Source organism: Aquarana catesbeiana, linkage group LG02, assembly GCF_042186555.1.
Source record: "Aquarana catesbeiana isolate 2022-GZ linkage group LG02, ASM4218655v1, whole genome shotgun sequence".
NCBI classification, from domain to species: Eukaryota; Metazoa; Chordata; class Amphibia; order Anura; family Ranidae; genus Aquarana; species Aquarana catesbeiana.
Window position 1 is genome coordinate 797,276,937 of NC_133325.1, and position 19,632 is coordinate 797,296,568.

Sequence of the window (19,632 nt, forward strand, 5' to 3'; positions counted from 1 at the left end):
CACACACACATATATATATTTATATATTACACACACACACTTTTTTTTTTTATATGTGTGTGTGTATATGTATGTGTGTATATATATATATATATATATATATATATATATATATATATATATATATATATATATATATATATATATATATATATATATATATATAAATTTTTTTTTTTTTTTTTTTACTTTATATTTTTTAGCGGAGACCATAGAGAATAAGATGGGGATCGTTGATTTTTTATGTCACGCGGTATTTGTGCAAAAGTTTTTCAAATGCAATTTTTTCTGAAAAAATACAAATACATTTTAATACAAAAAAAAAGCACAATATAAAACCCAATTTTTGATATATATATATTTGGGGGTTTCTGAGTAATTTTCGAGCAAAAAAAAAAAAAGTAGATTTTTACATGTAGGAGAGCAATGTCATTATTGGCCTAGCTGGGAGCTGGTTAAGGTGTTTTCTGATTGGTGGTCTTGCTGAGCATGTGATCCCACCCCTTGTGATTACTATGTAGAAGGGTAATTACTTGGCATGGCACCTTGAAGAAGCACTGTAGTAGATGGCAACTGCTGTAAAATAAACCTACCTGCTTTCTTGCAGTCGTCTTTACAGTGTACACTGAGCTGCACCTGCAGATTTAGGACCTTCTGCTTGGAAGCCGTGTGATTTACAATCTTCTCTTCCCACAGTAGCCTCTCCTGACCACCACTAGAGGGAGCTGAAGGGAAGAAGAAGAAAAATGCTAGTTTTCTGGGATAATGAGCAGTCTTCAAAAGGTTTGCCTGGGTTTGGGAGGTCCTGGAGTGTATTCATTCTAAGATTTTGTCATACTAGATTAATTCTAATTCTAGATGTGATGCTTCTATTGGTAGAGGTAATTAATGACTGTTAGAAAATGATGGAAATTGCAGCACTTGTTCTCTTCGATGTTTTGCTGCTAAAACTTGCAGCAGAGATCTGAGTTTGTCTGATGCTTCTTTTAGTAATTTTCAGTTTGTGTGTTTTTCAGATCGTAGTTGGTGGTGTGGCAGACACCCCGGAAGACGTTCGTAGTTACGCCTCCTGTACGCTCTTAGCTGCCAGTATGAAAGAGCAACACGAGGATCCACAGCAGGCCGACGGCGGAGCCATAGAGGCGTGTGTAGAATGGCTGCTACGGAACGAGTTCATACAGATGCTGGAGGAGGAGCGAGATGGGAATAAAGGTAATGACATCATCGTTACGTCATGGAGCCTTATTTATGAACACTGAATGAGATTGTACATTTAGTGGAGGAGTGTGTAACAAAGCTATGAAACCATCATAATGTTTATTTTAACAGTTAGAAACAGAATAACAACAAAAATATCCAGAAAAAAACGTATTTCAAAAAAAGTTATAAATTGATTTACATTTTAATGAGTAAAATAAGTATTTGACCCCTTCACAAAACATGACTTAGTACTTGGTGGCAAAACCCTTGTTGGCAATCACAGAGGTCAGACATTTCTTGTAGTTGGCCACCAGGTTTGCACACATCTCAGGAGGGATTTTGTCCTCTTTGCAGATCTTCTCCAAGTCATTAAGGTTTCCAGGCTGACATTTGGTAACTCGAACCTTCAGCTCCCTCCACATATTTTCTATGGGATGAAAGCATTTGTTAACAAAAAAAATATTGATCCTGTTTTTTTTTTTAAAGCATGTTATACAGCACAGTGCTTGTTCTTTGTAAATTGCCCCCCCCCGTATCACCTGAAATGCTTGGGTGATCCTGCCAGTTTCTGCCCCTGTACACTGACCACGAGTATCGGGGCTGCTGAGCCCTGACACCGTGGTCAGAGTACATGCCTCTGTCATCCGCAGCTCTGCTCTCCTGTGTCTGTGTCCTCCTCTGTCGTCCTCCCTGTTGTCGTTTCCCAGCACCTCCCCCTGCAGCTATCGCATCGGGAGAGGACACCAGCGGGCAGCTCTGAAGTAAGATATTATACAGCATATCTTTCATAAATGACATCCACTGGGGAGCTTAATGTTGTATATCAGCGGGAACTATAGCAGAACATGTTTAACCTTATCAAACACTTTAAGGTCTGGAGACTGGCTAGGCCACTCCAGGACCTTAATGTGCTTCTTCTTGAGCCACTCCTTTGTTGCCTTGGCCGTGTGTTTTGGGGCATAGTCATGCTGGAATACCCATCCACAACCCATTTTCAATGCACTGGCTGAGGGAAGGAGGTTCTCACCCAAGATTTAATGGTACATGGCCCCGTCCATCGTCCCTTTTGATGTGGTGAAGTTGTCCTGTCCCCTTAGCAGAAGACCCCCCCCAAAGCATAATGTTTCCTCCTCCATGTATGATGGTGGGGGATGGTGTTCTTGGGGTCATAGGCAGCATTCCTCCTTCTCCAAACACAGCGAGTTGAGTTGATGCCAAAGAGCTTGATTTTGGTCTCTTCTGACCACAACACTTTCACCCAGTTCTCCTCCGAATCATTCAGATGTTCATTAAACATCAGACGGACCTGTACATGTGTTTTCTTGACCTTGCGGAGGCTGCAGGATTTCAGTCCTTCACGGTGTAGTGTGTTAACAATTGTATTCTTGGTGACTATGGTCCCAGCTGAGATCATTGACAAGATTCTCCCGTGTAGTTCTGGGCTGATTCCTCACCGTTCTCATGATCATTGAACCTCCACGAGGTGAGACCCTCCATGGAGCCCCAGACCGAGGGAGATTGACAGTAATTTTGTGTTTCTTCCATTTGTGAATAAATCACACCAACTGTTGTCACCCTCTCACCAAGCTGCTTGGCGATGGTCTTGTAGCCCATTCCAGCCTTGTGTAGGTCTACAATCTTGTCCCCGACATCCTTGGACAGCTCTTTTGTCTTGGCCATTGTGGAGAGATTGGAATCTCATTGGTTGCTTCTGTGGACAGGTGTCTTTTTTTTTTTTTATACAGGTAACAAGCTGAGATTAGGAGCACTCCCTTTCAGAGAGTGCTCCTAATCTCAGCTCGTTACCTGTATAGAAGACACCTCGGAGCCAGAAATCTTGCAGATTGATAGGGGATCAAATACTTATTTCACTCATTAAATTACAAATCGGTTTATAACTTTTTTGAAATGTGTTTTTCTGGATATTTTTGTTATTCTGTCTCTCACTGTTATAATAAACCGACCATTAAAATTATAGACTGACCGTTTCTTTGTCAGCGGGCAAATCAGCAGGGGGTCAAATACTTTTCTCCCTCACTGTATGTGTGTGTGTGTGTGTGTATATATATATATATATATATATATATATAATATATATAATGTTAGGGTTGCACCGATACCACTTTTTTAAGACCAAGTACGGATGCTTTTTTTTCAAGTACTTGCCGATACCGATTGCCGATCCACCCCCCTTATTATTTTTATTTTGTATTTTTTTTTAAATGTCATGTGACAGTGGCATGAGTGTCATGTGGAGCACTGAAAGGTGGCACTGATGAGGCGTGAACTGTCAGTATTTTATTTTTTGCACAATTTTATACATTTTATTTATTTATTTATTTTATTTTATTTTTTTTGTGGGGGGTAGTGGACAGTGTCAGTGTTTTTTTTTTTTTTTGTTGTTGTTTTACTTTTAAATATTTATTTATTACAATGTTTCTTTTTGTTGGGGCTTTGGTGAGATATCAGGGGTCTAAACAGATCCCTGGCATCTCCCCTGTGGGTCAGGGAAAGGGAATAAGGACACAGATTCCCCAGTTCCTTTTCTCTGCAGCCTCAGCTGCACTGAAGATGAATGGAGAGGAGACGGAGGCACTTCTCCATTCATAAATTGAAGCATTGTAAACACTGCTCATTTATGAATGGACAGTCGGTGATCTCTGACCCTCTGTGCGTTCAGGAATGGAAGGAGCCGGTAAATGACAGATATACCAGCTCCTTCCTCCGCTCTCCATCCTGAAAGCTCTAGGACGGGGGGGGACGGGGGGTTGGAGGAGCACGGAGGGGGACCAGAGGAGGACACTGAGGGGGGGACCGTAAGAGGACGCAGGGGTGTACACGGGGGACAGTCAGAATCGATCGGTGCATTGGTGGTGGGAGTTGTAATCACCAATCTCCCTGTACAGGCTTTCAATAAGCCGCAGGAGGGAAAGGAGGAGAAGCAGCTGTCAGATGCTTTTATTAAAAGCCGCACAGGTAGATCAGTGATTGTAACTCCCCTCACCGCCACAGCGATCGCTTCCGACTGTCCAAGTATCAGGTCACGCATCGGAGCATTTGCACGAGTACAAGTATTCAATATTAGTACCCCTACTAGTATCGGTGCAACCCTAAAATAAATATATATGTGTAACACCTTTTACGTCAAAGTAACCCATATGTACGGCAGCAAAAAGCTGGGTTTGCTTGGAGCTTGCTCGGTAGCCAGCAGGACCAGCTTCTGTTCATGTGACCACTAACAGCCAATCGCAGTGGTCACATGATCGCCGATCCTAATAAATATATATATATATATATATATATATATATATATATATATATATATAATTCAAAATATTCTATTTGGACTTTTGTAATGTATAAAAATAAAATACACTCTTGGTTATTTTACATGGTAGTTTTCCTGTTTTTTGACACCTTTTAGAAATTTTTATATATTATTTCTATGTGTCTATATGAGTATAGAGACATTATGTATAGACAACGTCAAAGTCCAATTATTATATTTAATATCTTCTCTCCTTTTTACAGTGGAAATTTATCGTCCAACAAAGCTGGGCTCCGCCACCTTCTCCTCCTCTCTCTCGCCCTCGGAGGCTCTGGGGATTTTCGCTGATCTCCAGAGAGCAATGAAGGGATTCGTACTGGAGAATGATCTGCATATCCTCTATCTGGTATGGTAGAATTGCATTCATTGGTCAGTGTTTTCAATGTGGAGCCTTGTGAGGGTTTCTTTCTGTACACTCGACCTGCTACCTGCCATTTACTTATACCTGCAATGCTGCTACAAAGTACAATTTGCTGTGTTACAAGAAAGCCGCCAGAAAAAAATAACGTGCATTTATTTTTTGTTGATATTGTTAAACTGCAAAGCAATGCAACTGCAATCAGTGGAGGGGGAGGGGGGGGTCACAATGTTACCCCTATTGCAGAAAACTACTAGAGACCACTTTTAAAGGAGTTGCAAAAGCAGAAGGTTTTTAATTTTAATGCATTCTATGCATTAAGTTAAAAAGCCTTCTGTGTGTAGCAGCCTCCCCAGCACCGCCTAATAACTAATAACTATCCAGCGATGTCCATGAGTGTCTCGGCTGTCTGAGAATCTCCCTTCTAATTCGGCTGAGACACAGCAGCCGCACCATTGGCTCCCGCTGCTGTCAAAGTCAGTCAGCCAATCAGGAGACAGAGGGGCATTGCCGAGCCACAGCTCTGTGTCTGAATGCACACAGGGAGCTGTGACTCGGCTCGGGTGCCCCCATAGCAAGCTGCTTGCAGGAGATTAGTAGAGACTTCTTCCAAGTTACAGGAGACTGCTAAATACTCTTTACAAGTTTTGGGAGACTAGTAGAGACGAATTCCGAGCTGCATGAGACTCTTAGAGACCAGTTTGTAGTTACAAGTGACTGCAAAGACTCTTCAAGTTGCAGGAGACTTCTAGACTGCACTTACAAATTACAGGGGATTCTTTCCAAGTTGCAGGAGACTTGCTAAGACTCTTTGCAGGAGACTTGCTAAGAGTCCTTGCAGGAGGCTTGCTAAGAGTCCTTGCAGGAGGCTTGCTAAGAGTCCTTGCAGGAGGCGTGCTAAGAGTCCTTGCAGGAGGCGTGCTAAGAGTCCTTGCAGGAGGCGTGCTAAGAGTCCTTGCAGGAGGCGTGCTAAGAGTCCTTGCAGGAGGCGTGCTAAGAGTCCTTGCAGGAGGCGTGCTAAGAGTCCTTGCAGGAGGCGTGCTAAGAGTCCTTGCAGGAGGCGTGCTAAGAGTCCTTGCAGGAGGCGTGCTAAGAGTCCTTGCAGGAGGCGTGCTAAGAGTCCTTGCAGGAGGCGTGCTAAGAGTCCTTGCAGGAGGCGTGCTAAGAGTCCTTGCAGGAGGCGTGCTAAGAGTCCTTGCAGGAGGCGTGCTAAGAGTCCTTGCAGGAGGCGTGCTAAGAGTCCTTGCAGGAGGCGTGCTAAGAGTCCTTGCAGGAGGCGTGCTAAGAGTCCTTGCAGGAGGCGTGCTAAGAGTCCTTGCAGGAGGCGTGCTAAGAGTCCTTGCAGGAGGCGTGCTAAGAGTCCTTGCAGGAGGCGTGCTAAGAGTCCTTGCAGGAGGCGTGCTAAGAGTCCTTGCAGGAGGCGTGCTAAGAGTCCTTGCAGGAGGCGTGCTAAGAGTCCTTGCAGGAGGCGTGCTAAGAGTCCTTGCAGGAGGCGTGCTAAGAGTCCTTGCAGGAGGCGTGCTAAGAGTCCTTGCAGGAGGCGTGCTAAGAGTCCTTGCAGGAGGCGTGCTAAGAGTCCTTGCAGGAGGCGTGCTAAGAGTCCTTGCAGGAGACTTGCCTCAGCCTTGCTAAGACTCCTTGCAAGTTGCAGGAGACACCGTGGGATTTTGTCAGCAGGTCCTGCCCAGAGCCGTGTGTTGACAAACAATACAGGGCTCTGTACAGAGGGACCAATCTTTTTTTTTTTTTTTTTTTGTTTCTTCTCACTGCAAAGCATAATATTAATATACATAGTACCAGTAGTGAACCAGCTTTCGGCACCTCCCAGAACCCGTAGATAAGATCCCCCTGTCCTCATTTATCTAAGACCCCAGTAAGGAGTACCTGACCCCCCCTGCAGGACTCCAATTCATCATATTTTCTGCTCTAAGACCCGCTGACTGTCTGTGTGTCTCCTCTGATAATCCAGGTCACTCCGGTATATGAAGAATGGGCCACCATTGACTGGTACCAGTTCTTCTGCCTGTGGGAGAAGCTTCCAGTGTCCATGAAGCGGGTAGCGGAGCTGGTGGGCATCGAGGAAGGTTTCTTAGCTCGCTCTGTGAAGGGGAAAATCGTCGCCAAAAATGACCGCCAGCAACGACAGATCGCAATTCATAAAAGGTAAATCCGCTCATTTTACATATTGTGTGTCACCTGACATTGTGCCTGATTGAGCTCGTGCATTGGGCGATCGTGGTATGAGTCTTGTCCAGCAGACCTCCACAAGGCATAACCGCGATGATCAAACTATTATAACTCATTTTATTGGGTAGATGTCTGTCAGAAACCATGAAATCAGGCCCAGACAGGAGTAAAGTTAAATCACACTTGTTTAATAATAAAAGTAAATAGAACAAACGTAGTCAAAACATAGCCAAAGTTCTGTAACAGGAATGGATAGTCAGCCAAGCCAGAAAGTCAGGGATCAATGTAGTGGAACAGCAAGCAGGATCTGGAGCCAGAAGGGATGTCAGCCAAGCAAGTCTTTAACAGGAACGCAGGAGATAGTCTCTGTGATGTTGACCAAGGCGAAGGAAGAGATCCTCAATGTAGTGGAACAGCAAGCAGGATCTGGAGCCAGAAGGGATGTCAGCCAAGCAAGTCTTTAACAGGAACGCAGGAGATAGTCTCTGTGATGTTGACCAAGGCGAAGGAAGAGATCCTCTGGGCTGGACGGCTTAAGTAGGCAGGACTGACTAGCAGGATATAATCAACAGCTGATTAACTGTGGAGAGATAGGAGCTGGCAATTAGCCAACAGATGAGCGGCCAGCTCTGAGAAGGAAGGGCTGAGCCCAGTCCTGACAATGTCATTACAATGCATGTAAACCCCTTAGTGCTACTTACTGTTTATAAACATTATCCCCTTCCCGTCCCCTCCCAGCAGCTCTTTAAGTGGGTCTTGCCGCCAGAAGGGGTCATGGACTTCCTAATAATATGATCACACAGTGGCCACTGGATTGGGGGCCCCTCCCACCAGCTCCTGATCATAAAGAGAGACCAGGAGCTTTCTGTGACAGCTCAATCACTGTACTGGGGAGAAATAAACATTCTTTGTGACAGCAATAGACATGTGACAGGTACTCTTTTTTTATGGAGAGATCTCTCCAAATCCCTCCTCTGCCCTGAAAAGCATTCGATCACACCAAGATCGGTGTTTTCTAATGCTTTTGATATTTTAAAAATGACGCTGTTGACATCCGGGTAAACCGGAAGTGATGTCGGGTCATCACTTCCAGGTTACCATAGCGGAGAGCCAATCAAAGCCAATCCCGCCTTTGTTTGGATTTTCCAACCGGCTGGCAGACGTGTGTCCTGGTGGGATGGGAGAGCCTGGGGGGGGGGGGGGGGGAGTGGGCATCGGCTAGCCTGAGCATTGTATGAAAAATCACATCCCTGGCATCCATTTAGACATGCATGCTTCTCCTTAAAAGCCACTAGGTGCTGCAGATTCCACAGCTATTGTCTGCAACATCCAGTGGCCAGCAGAGGGGACCATGCACATCTAAAGGGATGCCGGCGATGTGTTCTTTCATAGCAGAGCACAGCACTGCCCCCCCCAATGGGAAAACCAAAATATGAGTAGTGAGAGTGGCAACACTATTAGATCTCTTAAATTAGTGAGTAGTTGAAAATCAAAGGTATTTACTAAGAATAGCCAATGGCACAAAAACAGCTGAATTTCAGCTATGGATATTTTTGAATGGTTACGTTGGTCTAGCTTGGAACGATCGATATATGTGAACTGTGATAAATGCTCCCTGGCAAAAAAAAAAAAACTAAAATCCTTTCCGATCCCACAGGGAAAATTTAGATTATTTCCTTGGATTAAAATATTTATTTACAATTCTTTTGTGAATATACTGTATGTAAAAACCCATCACTGTATGATAAGTCATCTGTATTATCACCATTACTTTAGGTTGTCCTCTCTTGTACCTTCTCCTAACCTCTCAGGTTCTACACAAGTCTGGTCCTCCTGGAATTAATCAGTGAGGTCTCACTGTCAGAGCTGACAAAGAAGTACGGCTGCAGCCGAGGGCAGCTTCAGTCCCTGCAACAGTCTGCAGCCACATATGCGGGTAAGAGGCTGCGGCTAGATCTGCAATGGTATGCTGGCACCATCTGGTGGAGACTGACCGGTAGTGCAAGTTCTGTTCACCAAGTCCTAAAATGTGTGTGAATGTCGGAACTGAAATAAAGGAGATGTGTGCTGCAGGTATAGTAAATTACATTGTCGGTTGTGGATATTGCAATGTACGCTGTGTGGTGCCGGTGTAGTGATGTACGCCATGTGATGCCGGTGTGGTGATGTACGCTGTGTGGTGCCGGTGTGGTGATGTACGCTGTGTGTAGTCGGTGTGGTAATGTACGCTGTGTGATGCCGGTGTAGTGATGTACGCTGTGTGATGCCGGTGTGGTGATGTACGCTGTGTGTAGTCGGTGTGGTGTTATACGCTGTGTGATGCCGGTGTGGTGATGTACGCTGTGTGGTGCCAGTGTGGTAATGTACGCTGTGTGATGCCGGTGTAGTGATGTACGCTGTGTGATGCCGGTGTAGTGATGTACGCTGTGTGATGCCGGTGTAGTGATGTACGCTGTGTGATGCCGGTGTGGTGATGTACGCTGTGTGGTGCCGGTGTGGTGATGTACGCTGTGTGTAGTCGGTGTAGTGATGTACGCTGTGTGTAGTCGGTGTGGTAATGTACGCTGTGTGATGCCGGTGTAGTGATGTACGCTGTGTGATGCCGGTGTAGTGATGTACGCTGTGTGATGCCGGTGTGGTGATGTACGCTGTGTGGTGCCGGTGTGGTGATGTACGCTGTGTGTAGTCGGTGTAGTGATGTACGCTGTGTGTAGTCGGTGTGGTAATGTACGCTGTGTGATGCCGGTGTAGTGATGTACGCTGTGTGATGCCGGTGTAGTGATGTACGCTGTGTGATGCCGGTGTGGTGATGTACGCTGTGTGGTGATGTACGCTGTGTGGTGCCGGTTTAATATTGTACGCTGTGTGATGCCGGTGTGGTAATGTACGCTGTGTGGTGCCTGTGTAGTGATGTACGCTGTGTGGTGATGTATGCTGTGTATTGATGTACGTTGTGTGATGCCGGTGTAGTAATGTACGCTGTGTGATGCCGGTGTAGTAATGTACGCTGTGTGATGCCGGTGTAGTAATGTACGCTGTGTGATGCCGGTGTGGTGATGTACACTGTGTATTGATGTACGCTGTGTGATGCCGGTGTGGTGATGTACGCTGTGTGTAGTCGGTGTATTGATGTACGCTGTGTGATGCCGGTGTAGTGATCCGTGTTCTCTGTGTCATAGGTATAGTGACGGTGTTCTGCAGTCGCCTGGGTTGGCACAACATGGAGCTCCTGCTGTCTCAGTTTCAGAGCCGCCTGACATTTGGCGTACAGCGTGAGCTCTGCGATCTGGTCCGGTTGGACCTATTGAATGCTCAGCGGGCCCGAGCTCTCTATAATGCCGGTTTCATTACCATCAGTGAGTTGGCCAGAGGGAACGTTACTGACGTGGAGGCAGCATTGAAGAACGCAGTGCCCTTTAAAAGGTGAGTGACCCCGTCTGCTAAACAGACAGACATCCCCCCCCCCCGGTGTCCCCTCACACCATCCATTATTCCTTCCTTGTGTGACTCATTATCCAACACTGAGCTCCCAGAATCCCCTTCTTCATGCCGTCTATTCTTATCATAGACCTCTGTCTTCTGTCTGGCTACACAGGACTGGACTCCCAGAATCCTCCTCTTCACACCTATTCTTATCATAGACCTCTGTCTTCTGTCTTGTTATGCAGGCAGGGCTGTCATTAGAAATCATAGGGCCCTGTTTAAGCTACCAAACATCATGGGGCCCCCCCACCCCTCCCCATACCTCAAAATTAGACACTTAAACGTTTCAGTGTATCCTCCTTCCCCATCTCTTTCCCATTATCCCAGAAAATTGTTCAGAAAAACCAAGACTGTCTTAGAGGAGATTACCATGCAGTGCCCTATCACTCACCAGATGGTGACCCCGCTGTGTGACGCCACTCCTGGTCCACGGGGCTCTCGAGGTGGCAGGAGTAACAATGTAGAGGGCACTTCCTGTAGTGGTTGCACGTTACAATCTTTGATGAGCAAAAATCTCTCATTACACACGTTATATGTAAACCACCTACAGTAGGGTCCCACTTCTAATCAGATGGGACATAGACCCCCGTGCTGACGCGATAGGGCCTAGGCATAGTATACGAATACTGCCTGTGCTCCCTTATTGGCGTCCTTATACTGGATTGGACTCCCAGAATCATCCTCTTCACACCTACTATTATATGAACAACATTCCTTTTGAAAGATTTCAGTCATGATGGGTTCTCTTTATGGAGAGATCTGGGGTCTGTTGGACCCCATGTCTTTCCTCTGGCCTCCATTGCAGCCGATCGGATACAGATCGGTCTGATCAGCTGCTTTCCTGGCCATCAGCCTTAATCAAAGAGCCGAAACCAGATGTGTCGAAATCCTCATCGCTTCCGGGGTCAAAGAAAAGGAGGAACAACGTCCGTTCCTCTCTCTCTCTGTGTAGTGCAGCCATCACCGCCGGCTGCATCACTTCCGGGCTCCGTGATTGGACAGCAGAGGGAGGGGGGGGAGCCGGCGATTCCCTGAATAGCCACTCCAATCACTTTTGGTAAAGAGGGAATCGCCGGCTGAAAATTTTCATACTGGTATAATGCCCGATCATCCCGATTTATAAGCAATTTAACCCGAGGACGTCATATGACGTCATACATGAAAAGAAACAAACGGCGCATGGACCTAGCGCATTATCCTCAAACAACCATATTTATTTAAATACGAAGGTAGGTATCATACACACAAAGACTTGATAAAAGCATGTCTATTTGGTCCTCCACTTGAGTCCGTAAAAACTGTACACGTCGCATGGGACTATCCCTGTGGAGGCATAGGTTAACGCGTTTCGAGAAATTCATCTTCCTCAGAGGCTCTAAAGAAGAGGGCTTTCTAGAAACGCGTTGGCCTATCCCTATACAGGGATAGTGCCATGCGATGTGGACAGTGTTTTTACGGACTCATGTGGAGGACCAAATAGACATGCTTTTTAGACATGTGCACTTTGTTTAGTTCCGAATTTAGTTTTTTAACAAATTTTGACAAATTCGTTAATTCCGAAATTCCCGAATTTTTCAATTTCCAAAATTTAGAATTTCTGAATTTTCAAATTTCCGAATTTCAAATTTCCTAATTTTTGAATTTTCGAATTTCCGAATATTCTAAATTTTGGGATTCGGAATTTCGCAAATTCAAAGATTCAAAAGTTCAAATATTTGGAAATTTGAAAATCCAAAAATAAGAATGAAAATCTGAAAATTCAAAAGAATGAAAGTCTGAAAATTCGAAAATCTGAAATAATAACAAACTAATAATAAATATTAAATTATAGGTATTGGAGTTTCCTCTCAAATTTGGCTGTTCGTGAGCGTAAAGAGTGAGTTTATCCGAAGTTACGAATTATCCGAAATAACAAATGTCGTATCTAAACGAAAGGAGCGTAACGATCTAATAATAACCCTTTCATGACTAAGCCTATTTTTGAAATTTGGTGTTTACAAGTTAAAATCCGTATTTTTTGCTAGAAAATTACTTAGAACCCCCAAACATTATATATATTTTTTTAGAAGAGAGTCTAGAGAATAAAATGGCGATTGTTGCAATATTTTTTATCACACGGTATTTGTGCAGCGGTGTTTTAAACGCAAATTTTTGGAAAAGTGACACTTTCATGAATTTTAAAAAATCCAAACAGTAAAGTTACCCCAATTTTTTTGTATAATGTGAAAGATGATGTTACGCCGAGTAAATAGATACCAAACATGTCACCCTTTATAATTGCACGCACTCGTGGAATGGCGACGAACTACGGTACCTATGAATTTCCATAGACGACGCTTTAAAATTTTTTTACGGTTACCAGGTTAGAGTTACAGAGGAGGTCTAGGGCTAGAATTATTGCTCTCGCTCTGACGATCGCGGCGATACCTCACATGTGTGGTTTGAACACCGTTTACATATGCGGGCACGACTTCCGTATGCGTTTTCTTCGCTGCGCGAGCTCGCGGGGACGGGGGCGCTTTAAAAAATTTTTTTATTTATTTCTTTATTTTATTTATTTTTGTACTTTTATAAATTGTGTTTAAAAATTTTTTTTTTTTTTTTACTTTTATTGCTGTCACAAGCAATGTAAACATCCCTTGTGACAGTAATATGTGGTGACAGGTACTCTTTATGGAGGGATGGGGGGTCTAAAAGACCCCCCATCCTTCCTTTACACTTCAAAGTATTCAGATCACCGAAAACGGCGATTCTGAATACAGTGTACTTTTTTAAAGTCGGCGCCATTGGCAGCCGAGTAAACGGGAAGTGACGTCATGACGTCGCTTCCGCGTTTACAATTAGAAGGCTGGAACGAAGCCGCTCACAGCTTCGTTCCAGCCCGCCCCCAGCCGCTGGAGATTCCCGAATGGACACCGGGCCTCCCGATCGCACGGGAGGCCCGGTAACAGCGGCGGGAGGCGGCGGGAGGGGGGGGATGTCCCCTCCCGCTCCTCCGGTATAACAGCCGAGCGGCTTTTAGCCGCATCGGTTGTTATACTCGGGTAGCCGATCGCCCGCTGAAAACAACGGTACCGGGATGATGCCTGCAGCTGCGGGCATCATCCCGGTATAACCCCGGAAAGCCGAGTACGCATATGTGCGTTCGGTCAGCGGGAAGGGGATAATAAATAACAATAATAATAATAATAAAACCTTTTTATTATTATTATTTATTACTAATTGGTTCAATTCCATTTGTTTAGATGCGGCATTTGTTATTTCGGATAATTTGTAGCTTCAGATAAATTTGTATTCGTTACGTTCACAAACAGCCAAATTTGAAAGGAAATTCCAATACCTATAATTTAATAGTTGGTTATTATTAGTTAGTAATTATTTAGAATTTTACTGATTTTCTTTTTCTTTTCAGATTTTTGAATTTTTTCGGATTTTTGAATGTTGAAATTTTCGAATTCCGAGAATTCGGAAATCCGTAATTGAAAATGTGAAAAATCGAAAATGTGAAAAATTGAAAATGTGAAAAATCGAAAATGTGAAAAATTGAAAATTTTAAAAATTGGAAATTAGAAAATTTGAAAAATCAAAAATTTGAAAAATCGAAAATTTGAAAAATTAAAAAGTTTAAAAATCGAAAATTAATTGCAAATTTGAAAATTTGAAAAATCGAAAATTTGAAAATACGGATTTACAAAAAGCAAAAAAAACGAATAAAACAAAATTTTTTTTGTCAGTGCACATGCCTAATGCTTTTAGCAAGTCTTTGTGCGTGTGAAACCTACCTTCGTATTTAAATAAATATCGTTGTTTGAGGATAATGCGCTAGGTCCATGCGCCTTCTGTTTCTTTTTGTGTATTAGTTTGGGATTCCCCAGTCTGTGGATGGAAGTACATTATCCATTACTAAGCGTCAAAGCAAAGAGTCCACAGCTCTATAGAGGCAAACTACACAGCGCAGGAGATCAAACTCTGTTTTTGGATATGACGTTTTACAGCAGGAAGTGATTAAATTGCAAAATGTGACATATACAAAGGTTTCTGAGACTAAGGAGATGGGGAGAGAGTTTTACAATAAGGAAGTGACTTCTCTGAGCTTCAACAAAATGGCAGCCTCCAGTAAGAAGAAATCGGAACTATGCCGGAGGCAATTTACAGCACACAATAATTTTGGTAGCATAATTATTAAATGAGTTGTAAAGGCAGAAGGTTTTTTTTTATCTTGATGCATTCTATGCAAGAAGATAAAAAGCCTCCTGTGTGTAGCAGCCCCCCTAACGCTTACCTGAGCCCCCTCTCTATTCAGCGATGTCCACGAGTCCCTTGGCCATCCGGGACTCTCCCTCCTAACTGGCTGAGACACAGCAGCATCACCATTGGCTCCCGCAGCCGTCAATCCAAGTAGGTTAGCCAGTCAGGAGAGGGAGGGGCGGGGCCTAACAGCAGCTCCGTGTCCGAATGAACACATGGAGCTGCAGCTTGGCTCGGGTGCCCCCATAGCACGCTGCTCACTATGGGGGTGGGGGGGGCATGCGATAGGAGGGAGGGGCCAGGAGCAGCAAAAAAGGGACCCGAGAAGAGGAGGATCCGGGCTGCTCTGGGCAAGTCCACTACAACAGAGCAGGTAAGTATAACATGTTTGTTATAAAAAAAAAGAAAAAAAAAGAGAGACTTCACAATCACTTTAATGTGCAATGCATCTTATTTTGTTAAATAACATTAATTATCAAACTGTTATGGGTAAAGTTCAGCTTTAAACACTTAAGGACCAAGCCTCTTTCTGAGATTTGTTGTTTACAAGTTAACAGTTTTTTTGCTAGAAAATGACTTAGAACCCCCAAACATTATAAATTTTTTTTTTCTAACACCCTAGAGAATAAAATGGCGGTCGTTGCAATACTTTCTGTCACACCATATTTGCGCAGCGGCCTTACAAGCGCACTTTTTTTTTTTTTGGAAAAAATACACTTTTTTGAGTTAAAAAAATAGGACAACAGTAAATTTTTTTTGTTACGCCGAGTAAATTGATACCCAACATGTCACGCTTCAAAATTGTGCCCGCTCGTGGAATGGCGACAAACTTTTACCCTTAAAAATCTCCATAGGCGACGTTTAAAAAAATTCTACAGGTTGCATGTTTTGAGTTACAGAGGAAGTCTAGGGCTAGAATTATTGCTCTCGCTCTACTGATCGCGGCGATACCTCACACGTGTGGTTTGAACATCGTTTTCATATGCGGGCGCTGCTCACACGAGCTCGGCGGGACAGAGCGCGTTTAAAACATTTTTTATTTTCTTATTTATTTTACCTTTTATTTTTTATTTTTACACTGTTTAAAAAAAAAAAAAAAATGTGTCACTTTTATTCCTATTACAACAAATGTAAACATCCCTTGTAATAGAAAAAAGCATGACAGGTCCTCTTAAATATGAGATCTGGCGTCAAAAAGACCTCAGATCTCATATTTACACTAAAATACAATAAAAAAATAAAAAACTAATAAAAAATTTTGTAATAAAAAAAAAAAAGAAAGGCCCTTTAGGATTTATGGGTGGAAGTGATGTTTTGACGTCTCTTCCGCCCTGCAGTGGTATGGAGACGGGTGGGGGCCATCTTCCCCTCACTCACTGCCACTGACGTGAGAGTATCCGATCGCCTTCTCCGCTGCCGATGGCTCCAGTAAGCGACGGAGGGCATCCGAGCACGGCGGGGGGGCCCTCTCTTGCCACCGATAAAAGTGATCTTGCCGCGAATCCGCCACAGAGACCACTACTAGCAGAAGCCCGGACTGCCGGCCGTAAAAGAGGATACCGGGGTTATGGCAGCTAGCTGCTGCCATAACAGCGATATTCCTCTTCAAAGTAAGGACGTATATATCGGCGTGCTGCATTCCGGAAGCGGTTAAGTGATGTGTCTCCATAACCCTAGTTGTTGGGGGAAGGGAAAGTGTAATTTTTGATTATTTCGTCTACACGCCAACAGTTCACACCTTTTTGTAAATCTGGACCCATTGATTCATTGATTTCATATTCGCTCTCCTCCCCCAACGTTCTCCGCTGACTTCTGTCGCCTCTTCGCCGTTCAGTATGCGGCACAAGCCTGGCCTCACATCTTACCACTTTAATGGAGATACATTTCTAATGAGGGAACTTATTGATCCCGTATAAGAAAGGAGGAAATGGCCGGATATTTCTGATTAGAGTTGTGTTTCTTAGTTGAATTTTAAGGTAAAAATAAGGGTAAGTGGCCTAAAATGAACCTGAGCACTACCCAATTTTTTTTTTTTTTTTGGAAAGCCCATGGCATGTGAGACAATCAAAAACTTCACCTGGTGCCAAAAAAATGTGCGCACACCTGAAGAGTGAAACACAAAAACGTGCAACGGGTGTACACAACCCCTCTAAAATCAGAGGGCCTTGCCCTGATCCTCCTGAGGGGGGGCGTTAGGCTCCAGACGGGGACTGGGGTACTTTACACATGGTCCATCTGTCCGAAAAAACAGACGGACCCCTTTTCTCTGGAGGGTCTGCCGAAACAGACACACCCAAGTACTTGGTGCCCCCCCCCAAAGGGAGACCCCATGAGAGAGGGCGAACCAAGCCAGAAGACCATGTCCACCTCCCCCTCCTACCAAGACTTTCAGGGCAGGCCCGAGGACCTACACCCTACCAGTCACATGTGCAAAAAACTGCATAAAAACATAAAAATACAAAAAGTGACTAACAAAGGGCATTAAATAAAAGAAAGTGGGGGTAGAAGGAAGTGGAGAGGAGAGTGAAAAGTGATCATTGTGTGAAATAATGACCAAGGCCCCTCCAGGCCAGGAATAAAAAATTTCCTCCAATCCCAGCCAGAAGGCCCCGGCCCAGGAGGCAGGTGAGGAAAAAAAAGTGAGCACTACCCATGCAGAACAGAACAAATTGACACCCCTCCCCCTTGCCCTTTCAGTCTTGCACTGTTGTACAGGATCCTCTCCCGGCTTACACTGAATTCACTGCACACTGTGAGCTTCTCACAATGTACATTAGAAGCCCCGCAGCAAGTCTGGTAGTCCTTTCCTCCCCAGCCTGCCTGTCCCTATCATTCATTGGATTTTCAGATCTTTTTTAATAATGGAGGATTAGCCCCACATGTGGGCAATTACCTAAGGTCCTGCCATGGAACGCCCCCACTCCTCCAGATTGACACCATCAAGGCATTTTAAATTTGCATAACGCCTCCCAAGAGCCAGCCCACTGCTTGCATTAGGACTTGAAGGCTTTTGAGAGAAGCGCTGAGGCAGGCCCCTCCCACCAAGCCATGATCTGCCCACTTCAGCCCCGGAGGATTTGGCTGCAGAACGACCAGGCCATTTTTTTGCGATTCGGCACTGCGTCGCTTTAACTGACAATTGCGCGGTCTTGTGGCGTTGTACCCAAACAAAATTGGCGTCCTTTTTTCCCCACAAATAGAGCTTTTCTTTTTTTTGCGCTATAAACAAAAAAAGAGTGACAATTTTGAAAAAAAAAACACGTTATTTTTTACTTTTTGCTATAATAAAAATCCCCCAAAAAGATATAAAAAAACTTTTTTTTTTTTTCCTCAGTTTAGGCCGATATGTATTCTTCTACATATTTTTGGTAAAAAAGAAATTGCTGTAAGTGTATATTGATTGGTTTGCGCAAAATTTATAGCGTCTACAAAATAGGGGATAGTTTTATGGCATTTTTATTATTTTTTACTAGTAATGGTGGCGATCTGCGATTTTTATCATGACTGCGACGTTACGGCGGACACATCGGACATTTTTTACACTATTTTGGGACCAGTGTCATTTATACAGTGATCGGTGCTATAAAAATGCACTGATTACTGTGTAAATGACACTGGCAGAGGAGGGGTTGACCACTAGGGGCCGGTGAAGGGTTTAAGTGTGTCCTAGGGAGTGATTCTAACTGTGGGGGGGATGGGCTACCTACGACATGACAGCGATCACTGATCCTGATGACAGAGAGCAGTAGATCCCTGTCCTGTCACTAGGCAGAACAGGGAAATGCTTTGTTTACATAGGCATCTCCCTGTTTTACCTAGCCGTGACACGATCGCTGGGGGACCGGCGGACATCGAGTCCGCAGGCGCGATCACGGAGCACGCGACGGGGGGGGGATTGAGCGCTCCGGTACGGCGGGAAATTCAAAGGGACAGACAGGTACGCCCATTTGCCCAGCCGTGTCATTCTGCTGACGTAAATGTACATGCGGCGGTCGGCAAGCGGCTAGAGAACCCAGTGATGTAAAAATATCAGTATGTAAAACAATCTACGTAATAAAAACACAGGTTTTATTCAAAGCCTCACATATACCCAGTGAAGTGACTGACCTCAGGTGATAAACAGATGGAAAAAAATCATCCTACATAAGTTGTACCTGTTTTATCTGCAGCCTTCTCTTACACTCTGTAGAGCTCAGTGAAGAGAGCGCTCTGAGAGCTGATTGGAGGGAAGAGAGACACCCCCCTCCTCCACACAGCTCACAGGTACAGAGCTGAGACTGTCAATCAGCTGGAGCTCCTCCCCTGTCACCATTTCTCTCTTGGTGTCAGAAGTGACTCGTGCTAATAGCAGAGGAAGGTGGCAGCAGACAGAAATGACACTCAGTGCTCTGGAGTGAGACACACTATAGAGGGATATGCTTTGTTCAGATTTCATGTCTGCAGTGTACAACCACTTTAGAAATATCATTGGCATGTTGATGTGGGGGGGGGGGGGGGGAGGAACCAGGGAAGGTAAAATCTAGGTAGAATAAATGCTGATAGGATTTGTATGACAAAAGAGTTTTTTAGTTTGGGGTCTCTATGGGAAGCCCATGTGACAGGCTGACATCACCGCTGAATTGGGCTGTAATTGATAGGTCACTAAGCCTGCCGCTCTGTGCTCGTGGCCCATCCACCTCCATGACATTTCAGAGAGGCATGCTGAATGTTACTGACATTCAAAGGGTGACCTTCCTCCCCATTACCAGCCTAGGCCTGTCTGTAGCTGTGGAAGTCATTGCTGGAAGAAGCTCGTCTGCTGACCCTCCTATTCCCTCTAGTGGGACAG

The 19,632-nt window shown here is 44.4% G+C and overlaps 1 protein-coding gene across 1 annotated transcript in view; it reads left to right on the top strand.

Moving 5' to 3' along the window:
- POLQ (DNA polymerase theta) overlaps window positions 1–19,632 on the top strand; it is a 117,974-nt gene that overhangs the window by 47,557 nt on the left and 50,785 nt on the right. The window contains 5 exon segments of the mRNA XM_073617496.1: window positions 1,017–1,212; window positions 4,732–4,874; window positions 6,856–7,049; window positions 8,885–9,009; window positions 10,253–10,496. Coding sequence (XP_073473597.1) covers window positions 1,017–1,212; window positions 4,732–4,874; window positions 6,856–7,049; window positions 8,885–9,009; window positions 10,253–10,496 — 902 coding nt within the window.